Raw genomic sequence first — 18,509 nt, forward strand, 5'->3', positions numbered from 1 at the left:
TTTACAAGTTTAATTCCATCTTTATTTGAAGTTCCAGTGGAAAAGTTTTATGAACAAGCATTTGCTTGCAGAGTTTGCAGCTCAAATTGTAAACTTTAACAGTTGTCATCAAAAAGAAACATTGGTTTTTTCTAGGTACAAATTTCATCTAATGCATTATTAAAACTAGAAGCTGAAGAAAATATTACTGAACCTGAAAACATGGCTACAAGAGAAGCTACAAAGAAAAATGATCTAGACTCTGGAGGCTTCAGAGAGTCAAGTGTCCCTTCACTTTTCCCAGCATGCACTTTAGGTAAGAGTTTATCCACTAGAGATCTAAAGAACAGTTGGAGTTCAAAAATCTTCCAATTATAGTAAAATAAGATACATGGATATTTGCCTTTTTTTTTTAAATAATTTGAAGCCTTTTACCAAGTTTTTGTTACTGTTCATGTTTATAGCTAGGGAAAGATGAAACTATAATTTGTCCCTAGTTTATTGTGCTGTAAAAGGAATAAAGTCAGTTCTGTCATTATGATGACAAATACTGTCTCTAAACCAGCTCTTTACAAGAGAAAAATCTGTTTTTGCAAATAAAGGCTTACAGAGCAGACATAAGTAATAGTAATCCATTAGCGCAATGACATTTTTATAGTTGGCAGGTTGTTTAACTTGCATATCATACTGGATGCTTACATTTGTCTAATTAAGGTGATGCTTGCATTTTTGCTGCCTTCAGAGAGTCTAAATTTAGTACATGTGTCAGGGGTAGGTCAGTGATTGCTATGGGTTAAAATTTGGCATATGAAATGTTGTCCCAGGGTCTAACTTTTACAGTTTATAATCATGGTCTCCAACACACTAGCTGCAGGTGGCTATTTGGCCAGTTGAGTGTGGATAGTTGGTTTGAACAATAAATATATTTTCAGAATAATCTGGCTTGGTTTACTGTAGTGGCTACTACTTCATAATTGGTTGGACATCACAGGTTTAAAACATTCCTATTCACTTAAATTGTATCGGCAGGCAAAAACCTTGGATTTCAAGGTTGCAAATGTTGTTGCTACTAGGAATTGCATTTAGATCAATGTTGAAATCTTTACCACCCAGGGGTTTAATGCTTAGCTGAATAACGGAATTTAATCAGATGGGGCTGTTTTATCAGTCAAGAAACTAAACTCCTCTACCTGTCTGTAGTTAGGTATTTTTTGTGTTTTGTGTAAATATATCAATTTGGTGTTAGTTAATATTAATTTCTCCACCACACAAAGTTAGTGTGTGATGCAACCAGAGTCATTCTAGTATGAGTCTGACTAGCATCCATTCCTATCACAGACTAAAATAACTAGATTAGGTTGACATCAATATTGAAATTGAATTAATATTTTCCCTTCTGCAGGTCCTCAGACTTCAGCAAATGTAGCTGAATTACATGACTTGGACATACGAACTGTAAATCCTGATGCTTCTGTATCCAGTATTGTCGACAGCTCACAAACTATGGTAACCCAGCAGGCTGTTAAAACTGAGTCATCAAGTACAAATGGGGCAGTTGTTAAAGATGAAACTTCAGTAACAACAGTCAGTTCAAAATCTGAAGGTTTGAAATGTGTTTCACATACTGTATTTTGAGCCATGTTTATCTAAGGCCATTCAACTTCTAGTGTGGTGGAAAATGTGATGTCTTTGAATAGTCACGGGGATTGAAATAATTGTGCAGGCATTGATGATCTTGGGCAAACTGCCTGATCTCTGATGTGATCTCACTTTACAATGAGGGTATTTCTAGCACACCTTTGTAAAAAATTTTGACTTGTGTAGGTGAAAAGTGCTATAAATGTTCATTACTAGTTGTCAGAAATCCATCATTCAGATAATCCAAGCCACCACCAACTTCGGTGCCTGTGGCACATTTACTCTCTCCAATGTTTTTCTGGTTATAGGGCAACATATTCAAATGATGACGTGAGATTTCAATTGTTGGCCTCATAGCACAGATTAATTTTAATCAGATTTGTGATTTTAGGCTGACCGCCTCCTAATCTGTGATTGAAATGTCTGAAATGGGTGGGTTATGTAAACTCAGTGTGTAAACAATGCCGATCCAAAATTCCTTGATGGAAGGGAATATGGAACATTTGCCATTGCCTGAGAGCTGTACCTGCTGGTTGAGCGACTCTTGGTGATGTTTTGCAATCACAAGCGTTGTTCTAAAAAATTGACTTGTATGCACAGAATACTAATGAAATAGAATAACTAGATTTGTTTGAATTTTTTTTTTTAATAATTTGAGATACACATCTCCTAGAACTGGAAGGGACCTCAGGAGGTCATCTAGTCCAGTACCCTGCCCTCTTGGCAGGACCAGGCACCATCCCTGACATCTATTTGCCCCAATCCCTAAATGGCCTCCTCAAGGATTGAACTCACAACCCTGGGTTTAGCAGGCCTGATTAAATAATTACAGAAATGTAGTGAATCAATTACTTTTTTCCTCTTCCAATTGGTGGGTTATTTTAAAACTGTATTCTTTTCTCATATCCTTGTTTAAACTTCTTGTATAACGTGTTGGTATTCATGAGTAAGGCTCAGGTTGTGTGACTTCCAGAAACCTAAATGACATTTTTCTCTTCAGCACTGGAGTTGTCAGCCAGCGGAGGGAATCCTACCGCTCTCACAAGAGGGTATCCCAGAGTCACAGCAGTAGCAGGCTGGACTTCCTTCCCCATTTTGTCAGAGTTATTGTTAGTGAAAGTCAGGGACAGGTTACAGGCTTCCGTGAATATTTATTGCCCATGACTTGTCTGTGACCTTTTCTAAAGATAACCATGACAAATTTAGAATTATTCATTTAAAATTACTCATTGCTGAAGTTTAACATTTTGGTTGTTCATGCTGGGTAGCACTATCTGACCCAATCTTATTTTATCTGTGTACAATCCAGTGTTGATGTAAACAGACTTTATATACAACTCCAGGCCAAGACTCTTAATAATGGCACTGCCTTAGAATTGTGTAGGTCTAATCTCTTGTCAATGATACCATTTTACCTGGAGTGGCATACAACACCAGATTTTCTTAGAGGTGTTTTGTAAATTTAAAACCAACCGATAATTTTATAAATGTGTTAAAATTGTTAGGGTGTAAATAGCACTACATCTAATCCTTACCAAACTGTTTCTGAAACAGACTTTTGCAATAGACGGTTCTTACTGCAATCCATTTACAAATTTTATAAGCTATGGAGTTTGTCTTTACATGTCAGGGATTTTTATGTGAACTAATATTTTTAATATGATTCTTGTTTTTAGTTGCTGAAACAACTTTTATAATGCCTTCAACTAAGGTCAGCACTGGTCCGACTAATAACTCGACTGAACGCTTATGTGTAAGTATGTGTTATTGCATAATTTAAAAAATTAAGACATCTGTTCTTGGCTTCAGAACCCGCCAGGTAGTTATGTTTTGTTTGAAAGAAAAACATGATGCATTCCAGTAAGTTGCAGTGAATTAAGCACTGATGAAAATTAGACATTGTATCCAGTCTCTTAAAAAATAAACCACATGTTGTAAACAGTTTGGTTTGAGAGAATGTAAATGAAACAACAACTCAGGAAAGGCAGGAGGGAATTTAAGTACATTTCAACTGTAGAACCCCATTTCTCATTACTCTGTGTATGTAAGTGGTATACATAATAAAGTAATAAATACAGTTTCTAAACACTTACATTAAAATAGAAGTATTAAATCAGGCATACTGTGTGGTTTCAAACCTATAGCTAATTTAAATAAGTTCCTTTTTAACTTTGATATGAGATAGAGTATACAACTACTCAGCCCTTTTAGAGGTAACAACAAAAAATTGATTGTCCTTCCTAGAAGAACCCTTTTTTTGACCCAGTACTCTGAGAGAGCATCAGAATGTTTAATTTATATTTCTAATAGAAAATATTTGTTGGCATATACTATGTCCATACCATCCACCTTTTGTGTTTTGACATATCAGTATTTTTAACAAGTTTAACTACTCAGTATTCTAACTTCATTTCAGTAATAGATGTATATTTGTTCTTTTGATTTACAAGTGTAACTTACTGAAGTGAAGTGGTGGTTTTTTACATATATTATCTATGAAATATGACTTTGTGTTACATTATAGTATGGGTGGTCTATATAATGTGTTCCTCAAATATTAGGAAAGTACACCACCAAGGCAGGTAGCAACAACAAAAACAAGAGAACGACAGTGGTACGATGTGGGAATTTTTAAAAGCAGTAGTGCTTTGGTGAGCCAGTACTACTTGTTACCAGAAGAAAAAGCAGGCATCTCTAAAGAGGTAAGTTCTATTTGTGTTCTTCTTTTGGGATGTTTGGTCTGGGTGTATTAACTTGTTGAGGCTAAAGGTTTGGGTACTTCTTGGTTTTGGCACGCCGTGGAAGAAACTAGTGCTAATAGGAGCTCTGGATCCACCATCAAAAAAACTAATTAGGAGGTTAGCAGATGTGGTTTTTTTTTTTAACTTGTATTCTGTTGCTGAGGCTAAATCTTCAACCATGGGAATGCAATCTGTGAGTATAGAGAAGGCACACTTAAGTATTTGCTAGTTTTATGCCAGTGTTCTTATTTATATAGCAAATAGCTCTTAAACTAACATCTCCAAGCTGGAACTAAAAAATTGGCTGTGATTGCTGCTGTTTACTATCTAAGCATATTAACTGTTTTTTGCACTTGTGCTCATATGTGGCCTGAAGATGCTGCCCCTATTGCTACATCAGCCCGCAGTCTTCCTTCTTATGTGTATCTACTGTGCTGTTATCTTGTATGATATACACTGTGCCCTCCATAGCCCAGATGTCCCTAATTCGGGAACACCTGTAGTACAGACGCTGGCAGGCAGAGGAAGAAGTGGCACTGCACGCTGATGTACTCTGTGCACCCCAGGTGGGAGAATGGCAGTGCACTGATGCAGTGTTGGAGGCTTTTCTCCCCTGCTTCAATAGCAGCAGAGGAGTGGGGGCAGCTCTGGGAGTGGTCGGGGGGTGAGGACGACCAGGTAAGCACCATATCCCCATTCCTCTCACTCCCTCCCTGGCCTGACAAAATCTTTAATACAACAAACCGTGTTTCCCAAAGAGATTCAAGTGTACTGGCATCTTTCTGGCCTTCGTTCAGAGGGTAGGCAAGGATGATGTAGCGTCTAATTTAAATACGAAGAACAGTTGAAATGTTAAGGACAAGCTCCAGTTTGTGTTAGGAAGATTGGCAAGTGTTAGTGGATGGCATCTAGCCTATAAGGATGTGAGTCTATTCAATAAATATCCATCCTTCAATCAGTCTTTTAATTTTGCCCCATTCACCTCCGCTCACCCATCCCCAGATGAATAATGTTTGGTGTTGACTTGGAGCTGCCTAGAGGTGGGTCCTGGGACCAACACAGCTGCAACTATTGCATTGGAACTTCCTGACTCTGTGTATTAAATGTGGATTCATTTTTGGAGATGGGAGGAGTGAAGGAGAATTCCTTTATCTCTGTCACCTATTTATAAGATAGTCATCATGCAGATGAGACCACCATGATAAATTCCATGTCCAAGGGCTTTTTAAAAGGGACAAAATCGGGAATGTAGATTAGAATGCATTCTCCAACTTTAGTTAAAACTGTAATAGCCATATAAACATTTCAAATCTTCTGTGTAATTTTTTAAATACATTTTGGAGCATTTGTCATTCACATTAATGTTTCATTTATAAAAATATAAAAATATCCTTGTGTGTGAAAGTGTTTCCAAATGCATGCTTATAATGTATCGTCATCGTTAATGCATGTGCATGGCTAATATACGCGTATTTTACAGTCCATGAATTACTAGGGCACGTGTTATTTCATGTCCCTACTTTAAATAAATTAATGAATGCTGTATTTGTTAAAAGCATAATGACTCTTTTAAGATTTAGACAACTTTTTATGTCATCAAAATTAGAGCTCGTGACAATGTAAACAGTAACTTATGAAATCAAAAAACTATTAAGGGACACAATATAGTAGCTTGGACATAGGACTGTACTATTTTTTTTTCAAATTCATAACATAAAGACCTTGTGCCATTCCTTTTTCTGTCAAAAAAACAAAACAAAACACTTCTTCAAATGCCAGAAAGCAAACAAAAAGCATTTTCAGTATGTAAAAATAGGGATTGCAGTTTTAACTGTTTTTTGCCATTACTATTATTCCTCTAGAGTAGGATGTGCTATAATGATTTTTGTAAATTACTGAAGTAAAAACACATAGTTTATTTAAAGAAAATTAATGGAGTTGCCATCTGTTGCTTTGTATTAGTAGCACAACTCCTGTGTTCCCTACCAAAGCAAATAATTTCTGTTTAGTCCAGTGGCCTGTCTTTATCACTGACCATAATCAGATGAGAACCAAACAAGCCAAAATATGTTGTGTTCTGTATAATTGAACATATGTCATAGTGAAGCAATAGCTGAGGATTTCTTATTACTAATGGGGTTTATACGTTTATCGTAAATATAAGGGTTGTGAGCCCTTATAACAGTTTGGCCTAACTTTTTGGTTTATGCACAATTCTAACTTCACTTTAAATTCTGGGTTTCTTTTTTAAATTAACTTAATTAATCCCACTACCAAGATGTGATTTTTAGTGTTAAAGGTAAAAAGTGCTAAAGGTAAATTTATATATGTGAATTTTGTGGTGTTTACATTTTCAGATAGAAAATTCTGATGTCTCAGACTACAGTGTACTCAAGAAAGAGGATCTCTTTCCAGGCACTGTGTACAGGTTCAGGGTTGCTGCAATCAATGGCTGTGGTGTAGGCCCTTTCAGCAAAGTCAGTGAATTTAAAACCTGCATTCCTGGTTTTCCTGGAGCACCTTCCACGGTCAGAATCACCAAGGTGAGAGAGATGGTTAGGATTTCAGTTTGTAGACTTTTGCTTGAAGTTCTACTCCCATATCTAATTGGTCCTTTGATCCTTTTTTCAATTAAGTAAAAATTGTCTTAGCAAATAGTGTCAAACGTTGAAGGAAAAAGTATGCTTGCTCTGTAGCACTTGTTTTTCTGGTGGTAGTCCTTGTTAAAAACCACAATTAGATTCTCAATGTTGAGAGAGAGAGAGAGAGAGCTGTTGACGACAGTGTTATTAATGTAACGACATAAGGAAGTGTTTGTTACCTGGAAATAAGAACATGTATGTTAGGTCGGAACAAATGATTCACCTGGCCCAGTATTCTCTTTTTTCTAACAGTGGCCAGTGCTAGGTGCCCCACAGGGAGTGAACAGAACAGGTAATTATCAAGTGATCCATTCCCTGCTACTCATTCCCAGCTTTGGTAAACAGAGGTTAGGGCCACCATCCTTACCCATCCTGGCTAATAGCCACGGAGGGACATATCTTAAAGTAACGTATCTAGTTCTTTTTTGAACCCTGTTATAGCTTTCACAACATCCTCTGGTAAAGAGTTCCATAAGTTGACTGTGCATTGTGTGGGGGCGGGGGGGGAATATTTCCTTTTGGTTTTAAACCTGCTACTAGTTACCTTTGGAGAGCTGTAGCTCTTGTGTTCCGAAAAGGAGTAAGCAACGCTTTTCAAGTCTCTGTTCAGCATAGACTTTGTCTGTGCTCTGAGGTTTTTAAAGCCTGAAAAGAAAAGCTTTTACAACAACCGTTAAAAAATCTAAAAATTGCAGTTTTAGAACTTTTTCTTTTTTGCAATATATGTCAGTCAGTAATTGTGTTAAAATGTTGGTCACTCTGAAAAGCTACCAAAATAACGTTGAGATTTAATATTTGCATCAGCGGGACTGTATCAAATTTGTTAATTTACAAATTAAAAAAAAGTGTTTTTTAAATTGCCCAACCAGTTCAACTAGGGATCTGAAAATTGGTCTCTCCTTTCTGTGGCTCATGCTATATTAGCAATAATACAATCTGTACAGTTTCTTCTCTTATTTACATATACAACGTTATTACCTCTAATTTATCAGCTTATTTGTACATCGGAATCACTGTGTCCTCTTGTTTTGAGTGAGCCAGACTAGAAGCACGTTCTGTTTTCAGGAGTAAAAAGTAATAAATGGCTTTGTCAATAAAGTAAGCACCTGTGACTCAGAACAAACGTAAGGATCAGATCTGGGTAAAATATGCCTTTTCAGTCTCTACAGAGTATAACTTCTCTTCATTGGTAATTGAATTTTTATGCAATATGCTGAATTTAGTTGAATATCAAAACATTGTGATACTATACAGATAATGTTTAAATTTTTCTCCAGAGTATAGATTGTATTCATCTTTCATGGGAGCCACCTGTTTCACCTTCTGGAAATATCTTGGAATATTCTGCTTACTTAGCTATTCGTACCACACAATTACATGAAAACCCAAATCAGCTTGTATTTATGAAAATATACTGTGGTCTTAAAACATCCTGTATGGTGACTGCTGCACAGCTTTCAAATGCCCATGTTGATTACACCTCCAGACCTGCTATAGTGTTCAGGATTTCTGCAAAGAATGAGAGAGGATATGGACCAGCCACACAAGTTCGATGGCTTCAAGGTAAAGCAGACACCAAATGTAATGTTAAATAGGATTTAATGTGCACTATGAGAAAACTAGTTATCAGTCCGTTTTTCTCTTGTTGAGTTCCAGTGTCCATAAGGAAACCTCTTCTCCCTGAATGATCTTTAGAGTTTTTCAAAGCATTTGATCATTTAATTTAAGCTACTCATAAAATTGTTAAACAACTTTTTGTTCTGTTGATTTGGATGCAAGTAAAAGTTGAAAAGTGAAACAGCACTGAATCAGTATGTTGGCTCACCCCATCAGATATGTGTTAGCAGATTAGCAAACACGTTCCAATTAGCTTCATTTTAACTTCAGATTTTTTTGTCCTGCTGATAACTGCCAGCTAACCCAGTGGCATTCATTGTTTTGGTTAGTTACTTTACATCCTTTTTCATTAGAGAGTAATTTGTTGCCTCTCTATGGCTATGTCTGCACACACACACCCTTCTTGAAAGGGGGCACAGTAATCAGGGTGATGGGAGATTACTGACAAAGTGCTGTGATGCATATGCAGCACTTCATTAGGCAAATTCTCCCCCATAGCAACTTCGAAGTGTCAAAATTTTGGGGAGTGCAGGCACTTTGAAGTGCTCGCAGCTACATGGCATGCCAGCACTTCAGAGTTTGCCACGGGGGAGTATTTGCCTAATGAAGTGCTGCATATGTATTGCAGCACTTCATTAGTAATCTCTCATCTTTCTCATCACCCTAATTACCGTGCCCTTCTTCTAAGAAGGGGGCAAGGGTAGGTGTAGCTTATGAGGTGCCCAATTTTTCTTCACTTTCAGCTTCCTGTAAGGGCCTTTTTTTTTTTTTTTTTTTAAAGCTGCTGAAATTGTGTTAGTGTCTTGGCTTATGAGGTGAACGAGCCATTTGTTAGTATTTCCTAGTCTTTACATTTAAACCAGTAAAACAATTGCTGGGCTTCAGCTGAACTATCTGAAAATGCTATTGTCCACACTTGAAAACTGTTACTCTAATATAGGAAAGAATGTAGAAGAGTTCAGTTTCATGCTCACTATTTCAGCCCTGCAGGTTTTGGCAATAATCTGTATACTGAAACCTTTGTAGATAAAAGCTTCAGGAATATGGTCTGTTTTGAACTTGTCAGACCACTGAAATGTTCCATGACTTCATTTAGGTAATGTGTCTCCCTTCTTCTTTTCACAGAAATGAAAACATCAGGTTCAAAATAGAAGCACCATAATAGAGTTCAAGTTATGAATGTAGTGTTTAACACTTGTAATATTTTGTAAATGCTCCAAATATTTTATTTTTGCATTGTTTTTATCTTAAATTTGTATGAACACTTTTTTTTGTTAACATTTGAAACATCAGCATTATGCAGCCTCCCTCAGGTTGAACTACCATAAGGAAATTCTTATATTGAAGGAAAATCATTAGATACTGATCATCTCTCATCAACAGCCATTTTAATAATTTAAATTTGAATTTGTAAGAATTGCAGGTGTACAAGATTATCTGTCACTTGTGCCAGTTTTCAAAGATTTCTTAGAGAATGCTGTGTTGGAATGTCTTTGTAAAGACTCATGGTTTGTAATTCTGTTCAGTTACAGTTCTTGTACCACATTTCATCACTGTGGTATCTGAGTGCAAGGCAAACATTTCCAGTTATTACAGTATCCTAAAATGTATAAAAATATTTTAATATATATACTTTGTGTAAAGAAGTCATTTTTCTACTATTTGTAACAAATATTTTAATGTTTAAAGGCATTCCCCTGAAGATATGCAAATGCTAGGACACTTGGTTACTTCTGTTGTGAAAGAAAGAAATGGAATGGAAATGCACTACTATTAGTTGGGATTTTGAAGTTGTACAAATATTAAATCTGTAAATATTCTTAATGTTTACAAAGGGACCTCTTTGGTCTAATATTACCCCTTCATGGGGATTCATCTTTCTTTTTTTTTTTTAATCCATATGCTTTGCTTCCAGCATATGCTTGCTTTTTGCACTAATGAGAATTTAACTTACCTCATTCTTATGTTTTTGTAATTGCTTGTGTTGCTCCCATAACATTTCTGTAATATTTTAGTTTAAAAATTTAACCAAAGTTAAAATACATGGTAAGCAGTTTTGCACATATTATATGCTAAGTCTTATGACATATTTATTCCAGTTAGTTTTCATAACTGCTTGTTTGGTAGAATATACAGATAAAGCCATCAGTTCAATACTCCCATTTACCTATCAGTAATTTTTGATTAGACGGCTATTTAGCTCAAAAAGCACTGCTGTTAGGAATAGGTCAATCCATTCCTGTGCTAAAGAAAGCATTTGCTTATAGTAATCGAACGAATGTAAACATTTCAATGCTATTTATTAAAAAAATCAGTTATTTGCCAAAGTGTAGAGTAAAACGGCTGAGGCCACTAGCTGAATAGGTTTTGAGGCATCTAATAAGAATTTTTATAAAATGAGTTAGTGTACATGTGCAATGAGGCTTATACTTTGCACTTTAAACATTTCCCTCTGCCAACAGAATATACATCAAGGTGGAATTACTTGTCTTTTCCCCTTGCATTGGTGTTAACAAACATGCATTGTAAATATGTAATCTGAAAAGTTGAGACTAGGCTTGCCTGCTTATTTTGTTTTGAGTTTGCTTTTATTAAAAAAAAAAAGTAGTGGCATAGGTACTTGGCAAAAGATTATTTAAGTAAAGATTAGATAAATACATTTTTATGGCCAAACTTTAGACTTTCTAAAAGTCGGGCTTGTTAATGGAAGTGCTGATACAGCCTTAACCCAGCCACCATCTGTGATGCCATGTAAATGCACTAGGGACTTTAAAAATCTTCACTATGGACCTGATTGTGACATAGGAATAGTTTATAGTTCTACTCATAACAACAGAAAATGACAAAAATGTATGTGTATAGTGATGATTTCAACAGATTCGCTTGAAGCTGCATATTCACACTATGAAATTTTATATAGGATATTTTCCTGCAGACAGATTTAAATGCACTTAAGAACATTAGTTTTGTGGTCCACATCATCAGTTATGACCTTGAACTACCTAGTAACTAATTTACACACAAGCTGTAATTCATAAAGTATAAATTGGCTTTTCTTACCAGTACTGTGAAAGATGCCTTTAGAAAACGTTCATGGCTTTGACTTTGGTTGATAGCTGTGATTGTAGAGGTGTTGTTTAAGAATAAAATCTGTTTGGTACGTCCATGGATGGAGTTTTTGCACTTGGCTTCATATACTTTGCACATTTAATTTTTTTAAAGGACGTGTCATGTTGACCAAAGGTAAAACTGTGGTGTTTTTCAATCAATATATGATTTCTGTGTAAGTGTACTTACAGCAGGCTTAATGTAAGTTTTCACTGTCTTCCATTGTCCCAGCTGGGTAATGTTGGAATAGTGAACATGTGCAAATCTCCTGTTCTGTGCTTCGCAGTTTTCCTTCAAAAATTAAATTACTCTGTACACTGTGAAAATGCACATTGAAGTCTGCTTCTCAGAACTGTAGTTATAAAATGTCTAAATCCTTTCTAAGTTTCATCGTAGAGGAAACAATTTATTTGCTTATAAACTAGATATTGTACAAATATACTGAGATGTCTGTTCCAGGTTTTAAATTTATTTGAAATACAGTTGAAATTAGCTGTTTGAGAAACTGCATCAGAAACCTTCATTATTTCATATTTGTCATTGTTAAAATACTTGTAAACAAAACACCCACATTCATCAGACTACAGTATACATTTTGTAGAAATTTCAAGGTTTGGTAGACTTTTCATGAACCTTCGGACTATGTAAGTTGAAAAGTTGTATGCTAACTGTGGCAATTATGGCAACAGCTTAAGAATGGTTTTGTGAAATTGGAAATCAAATGAATGAGAACCAACATTTTGTGTTTTAAAGTAATTATAGCAATATCTTTTGAATATAGTATGAAGTAGAGCATGCAATGACCAAGCCATAAACTTTGAAGATACAGTAAATGATGTCATTGTTAACTGGTATTTCAAGATGGTTGATTTTGAGATGGTTATAATTTTATGGCCTGTTACTTCAATGATCTCTACAAAGAAAATTCACATTTTGTACAACAAAAAAATAGATGAATCTCTTATTTCAGAACATTGTTTATTCTTTGTAATAAAGTGGTTGTCCTATAAAATGAGGTGTATGTCAATACTTCAAATGCAGAACTACTTGTGTGCAGGTTGCACCTCCCTAACTTTTTGATATTTGCAGGAATGTCACCCATCCCACTTCATTTCTTTCTTCCTCTGGTCCTATTAGTGACAGGTGACCGCCCCCTTCCCATTTTTCCCCTCCTTCTTTCAACTTCCCCCCCAACTATATTAACCCTGGATTCTAATTGTCCACTCCAATCTGAAAATCTGAAGAAGTGGGTCTTAACCACTAGAACTCATTACTTAATAAACAAATGTGTTAGTCTTTAACCTGCTACAGGACTGTTTGTTCGTCAGTATCCATGTTCTCAAACTGGTGAGGAGGAGGAGTGTTGTGGAACAGGTTTAGGGGGCTTGCAAGTGTAGTGCCAGCATTAGGGGTGGCAAGCAAGGCAACTGTCCAGGTCCCCTGGATGGTGGGGCCTCAAAGCTACATTACGTGCTTCAGCCACATTGCTTGCCACATTCAGACAAGCCTCAAACAGGCTCAGGTATCACCCTGACTTGCAAATAAATTTAAATAAATTTGCAATTTAAATTTCAACATAAATATAGAGTGAGCAAAAAAAGTCATTTATGGCTATCTGCATACAGTAGTCCATTGAGTTGTGTGAGGATTACGTTCCCATACACCCTCACATAACTCGAATTTCGTGTAAGTTGCAGGTGGCTTTTTGCCCCAGTGGAATGCACATTCTGCAGCCAGGGAAGCAGCAGGACCACCTGGAGCTACTTTTGAAAGGTGAGTCCAGGGGTTGCGGGTGGCAGTTGGAGAGGGTTAAGCTGGGCTAGGGGGGGTTAAGCCTAGGGTGAGCTAGGGCTAGGGGGGACGGAGTTGAACTGGAGCCACACACGGGTGGGAGTTAGAACTCAGGCTGGGGGTGGGTTGAGATGGAGCCACACATGCATAGAGAGCTGGAGCCGGGTGCTGGGGTGGTGAACTAGGCTGTGGGAGGTTGACCCGGGGTCGTTTAGAATGGGTGGGAGTTGAGCCAGGGGGAGTGTGACTTTGATTTGTGCTTAACTCGTGTTATTCCTTTTAAAGCTGCTAGCATGCAGAGAATTCCACCACTTACATGACAGTAATATTTTTAACAGCTCCATGTCATTATACCTCAACCTCTGTTAAGGTAGCTCACTAGAAAAAAGGGGAGCAAAATGAGGGTGTTCATGCAGAAATTGAGATGGTGAGTGTGGAAGAGAAAAGCCACTTTTTTCCTCAGTTATCTGCCACATGCCTCTTGATGTAGTTGATGAGACACCATATTTTTCCCTCCATCCCACAACAGTTATTTGTCTAAAATATTAATGCTGTATAGAGCAGTATCAACTACTCTCCTATACTGAATCCCATCAACACACTCAACCCTGAGAGGCAACACAGCTACTGAGGAAGCAGAGACCTGGAAACCAAAAGGAAGCTTAAGTGGAGATATATGCATACTATATGCAGATGGTAGGCCCATAAGCACATCAGTGGAATTTTCAAATTTGTTTCCATATGCACCAAAAGCTCCCTCTACCTACTTGGGCTATGCCAGGCAATTCAATACACTAGAGACCAGAATAGGGGAAGCAACAGCACAAGCTAAAACTATCAAAGTATGAGTGCTAAATGTTTGGCACCTAAATAACTGGGGTGATGTGTGAAAGCACCGCACATCTATTAACACTGGCTGAAGTTCATACACAGTTACCATCAGTGAAAATGGGAGCTAGAGGGCCTGGCAAGGCAGTGGGGAAGGATTTGAGCACCCTTGACACCTTTAGCCATAATATTTTAATTTGGTCTTTTTGTCCCAGCCCACATTTCAAAGAAAGTTAATCAGTTTTAACCAAAAATTCCATTAGGGAGTGGATTAGTGTTAGGATGCCATTATATGCTTTCATCTACAATGAGAAAGTGTAGTGTATGCTGCATGAAGTGATATTTCCAACACTGCTATTTTCAATTACTTTGTTTCACATTTTAATGGTAGCATTGGCAACAAGCTAGGAGTGCTCTGGAAAGAATCAGGGTTACATTACTTCAGAAAACAAACATTCAATAACAAAGCTTTTTTTACATTACATTACTGCACCTGTGATTAAACATCAGATGACATGACCAAATTGATGTCAGTTTAGGGTTTGGGTTTTATTTTTTATATGGAAGGGAGTTGGGAAATAGGTTTTTCCCTATTAATTTAAGTTGCACTTCCTCTGTAGGTTGGGTCCCATATATTTCAACACCGCTGAATTCATCCTTCACCAGAGCTGTGCTCTATCATCTAATCTTTCATTTAAAATAAGGTCTATCCCTCATCTGTGAAGAGGTGACCCTGACTGCTGCAGTGCTGTCTTCCTGACTTCAGAAAGACTCAAACAGTTGATCAACTGCTCCATTCATCTCAAAGAGACTTCACTCTGAAACCTGAAGTTGGAGATTATATAATGAAATTTAGCATTTAAATAACAATATCTCACTAATGAGCTTTTCCAATACCTCCAAGCTCCCTTCTGTGCATGCCCCAAGTGCCAAACCTCTGGTTTGTCCCTCACTTTAAACATTTTTTCAGTACCAAATTCTGCACATCAAGACATAGAAATATGCAACTGGTCTAAATTAAATTGAACATAAGATATACATAAAATACAAGCTGCTACACAGTTTGTGATATTCAGCTCAATTTAATAAAAAAAAGTGAGTGTAGCCGTTGCTCCTGCAAAAGTGACACCTGGTTGCCACAGCACCCGAGAATACTGCTACGAAAAAAATGTTCATCTTGCCACAGAATACAGAACATCTCGTATAGGGGCTTGCCTTAGAAAAGCATTAGTGATAATTTAAGTGCAGGTCATTTCAGTTACCAGAGAGAGATGTATCAAGACTTCTGAAATTTCAGACTTCTGTAGCCATTGTGGTGGTTTTGTTTTAATCCAGTTTATCTAGTCCATCCAGGTTTTAACCACCACATTTACAAAATAGCTTCCAGGAAAGTTATGGTCCAAGGTTTGCTTTTACATTATTTAAAAAAAAAAGACATGGGTGGCAGAGTGAGGGTTATACTAACTTTGAGCTCACTGAAATGCAAACAGAAGTATTAAAAAGTCTTCAAACCTCAGCCTGAATAAAGGGGTGCATCTGATGAAGTGGGTCTTTGCCCATGAAAGCTTATGCTCCAAAATGTCTGTTAGTCTATAAGGTGCTACGGGACTTCTTGTTGTTCTCTAAGATACAGACTAACATGGCTACCTCTCTGACAGGGGTGCTAGTAGTTCACATTGACACTGAAGTATCTACTAGGTTATTCACCCAGTTATTTTAAAAAAACAGCCAGCAACGTTACTAAGAACAGCTCACTAAATATACAAAATTACATTATCTAGGTACAGTTTATTGGAAAAATCAAGGAGACAGCAAACTCGATGTTTGGGTCTTTCATTTCAGATTTGTCACATTCCAGTCACACACACACATGCACATTCGCCTACAAAACACATGCACACAGCCCATACACACAACTTCTGAAACGTGAGATTCCCACCAACTTACAGGAAACCTTATAATACTTCAATTTAAAAAGTTCAGTTGACATCATGTACCACAAGACTATAAAATCCCCCTATAACACACGAGGAAAATGTTAAATTTTAGGATTTGGCTTTTCAAAAACCATGCATAAAAGGAAAGGGTATCATTTCAATACTGCTAAAACTAGTTTAAATTTAACAAATTATTCTTCAGAAGTCTGTACAGCATTAAGTTAATATAATTGAAAAAGCCTAACAAATATGCCTGTAGTAGCTATCTCACAATAGTCTTATTTATCAGGCACAAAAATGTTCTATTTATAGTAAAATCTGTTGATGGTCACCAAATCTCTAAACTTAACAGATTTAACAGCTGCTTGCTTTGGATTAATATTATGGTCTAAACTTACATTAAAAAGCAATTGTAACAATTTTTATGAGCTGCTAGAGTTTCATGGAAAAATCCCTTTCAAATTTTCAATAAATATATCAACATTACAAAGACATGCAAGACAATTTACATAAGAAAGAACAACTTAAATTTTATAATAAAGGCAACTTGCATTCAAAATGAACTTTACCCTTATTTTATTCAAAGGGTAAACATGAATTAAACTCAGCTGTTTAATTGAATTACAAAAGTAACATGATTCAATATGAAAATAAGAAACTGTCTACAAATCTGACAGTAATAAATTGCAATATACAATGCATACAGGAGTTATACAGAGCAACAAACTCTTGTACAAAAACAAAAATACTTTAATACCCTTAAAATCCAATTTCTTTAAAATTCATGAAAAAAGATCTGAGTCAGAATTCACACCTCCATTAGTCAAGCCTCAGGTAGCTACATTACAGCTATTTAATGTACAAAGGGACAACTCTCTCCTCTGTCATTTTAAACTAGCGGCTCTTCTCACAAGTTGTACATCTTTCTTCTCTCTCCCCCATTCCCAAATCCAAAGCCGCCTTCAAATCATGAGAACTGAATTTGCTGGACACCAGAGATCTAGAGAGCAGAGAAAAGAACATAAGCTTAGTTTCAAGTTTGTCCTCTCAAACTGTATCACATACAGTAACCTTGCTTGGCCGTACTGTCAGAAAGTTGTGTCAAAAGTCTAAACACAAGTCATTCTCTCATCTCTCAGATTTGGGGGTGCTGACATAGGGCTTGGAAGTTTAGCAACAGAAGGAAGAGCACGGATGAGATGGTACTATACCTGTTGGTAAGATGTTGTATAAACCATAACATTTTGCTGCTGGCCATCTGTAGTTATTAAACCTGCTGGCAACTGGTTAGCTAAAAGAAAGAACATTTTAATTAAAGGAAGTTAGACAAAAACAAACATAGAATGTTGTTTAAAGTGTACATTATCATTCACAACAGAAAGTTCAGTTATTGGTCAGAGAAGCCATAACCTTCATTGTATGTATTCAGATTACCATAAACTCATCTGTTTACACACAAAAACAAGTTAGCTCCCATGAGTAATGCTGAAACTGATTTTATTCAGCATCAAATCATTAGCTCAAGTCCGCTTGCAAAACATGCACTGCTGATGACGTATGAAGGCAGAAAACAGCTTTATTTTCAAATCTGAGGTGGGCTTTACCATACTGGTCACCTGAAATCTAAAAAAAAAAAATTGTTAGTATACTCAGCATATAGCCTATGCTTACAACAACGGTGAACAAACTTTACATGCTGGGCCCCACTATTTGCCCAGGCAATTAGCAGGGTGTTTCCCACTCTCCCCTCAACCTGTCTAGCGTAATCTAAACTGATAGGCATTTCAGTTATGCTCATATGAGGGGGAAAAAAACAAACAAAATAAACAAAACAGACACCATCTTTCAGCATGTGTAAGAATGTAAAACCTGGATTAATTGGTATATAAATGTGAACACACATATATACAAACAGTAACATAGTCCAATAGTTTAATAAGATGGATCAGCCCCACGCCCAACAGCTGCTCATGCTGCACCTCCCTTATGACATTTTACATACCCGACCCCACCAGGAGGCCAGCCCACCTTCCACTCTGTAACCCCTGCTTTGAAGGGCACAATGGAAGACTGCCCCTGCCCTGACAGAAGGGATTTACTGGTGGAGAAAATAGGGCACTGGTAAGAGTAACAATTACAGCTGCAATGGAGGCTTTGATGGCAGCGTGCAGCTCTTTGTCAGGTCCAGAGCACTTGGACTTAACGCACAGGCTATATCTACCCTAACC

General features: G+C 36.9%; 2 protein-coding genes across 5 annotated transcripts in view; one reads left to right on the plus strand and one right to left on the minus strand.

The window, feature by feature from the left end:
• The window catches only part of HCFC2 (host cell factor C2), a 31,295-nt gene extending 14,605 nt beyond the window's left edge, over nucleotides 1-16,690 (plus strand). Inside the window, 7 exon segments of the mRNA XM_075007729.1 lie at nucleotides 136-295; nucleotides 1,382-1,582; nucleotides 3,294-3,370; nucleotides 4,179-4,319; nucleotides 6,716-6,901; nucleotides 8,278-8,563; nucleotides 9,743-16,690. Of these exon segments, the coding sequence (XP_074863830.1) occupies nucleotides 136-295; nucleotides 1,382-1,582; nucleotides 3,294-3,370; nucleotides 4,179-4,319; nucleotides 6,716-6,901; nucleotides 8,278-8,563; nucleotides 9,743-9,768 (1,077 nt within the window). The 3' untranslated portion in view covers nucleotides 9,769-16,690.
• A 150-nt stretch (nucleotides 16,691-16,840) lies between these two features.
• The window catches only part of NFYB (nuclear transcription factor Y subunit beta), a 31,706-nt gene continuing 30,037 nt past the window's right edge, over nucleotides 16,841-18,509 (minus strand). For all 4 annotated transcript variants that reach the window (XM_075007767.1, XM_075007740.1, XM_075007757.1 and 1 more), the window contains 2 exons: nucleotides 17,493-17,572; nucleotides 16,841-17,281 (listed from right to left, as the gene is read on the minus strand). In XM_075007767.1, coding sequence (XP_074863868.1) covers nucleotides 17,249-17,281; nucleotides 17,493-17,572 — 113 coding nt within the window. In that variant the 3' untranslated portion in view covers nucleotides 16,841-17,248. The remainder of the gene's footprint in view (nucleotides 17,282-17,492; nucleotides 17,573-18,509) is intronic.

This window comes from Carettochelys insculpta, chromosome 1 (assembly GCF_033958435.1).
Source record: "Carettochelys insculpta isolate YL-2023 chromosome 1, ASM3395843v1, whole genome shotgun sequence".
Taxonomy (NCBI): domain Eukaryota; kingdom Metazoa; phylum Chordata; order Testudines; family Carettochelyidae; genus Carettochelys; species Carettochelys insculpta.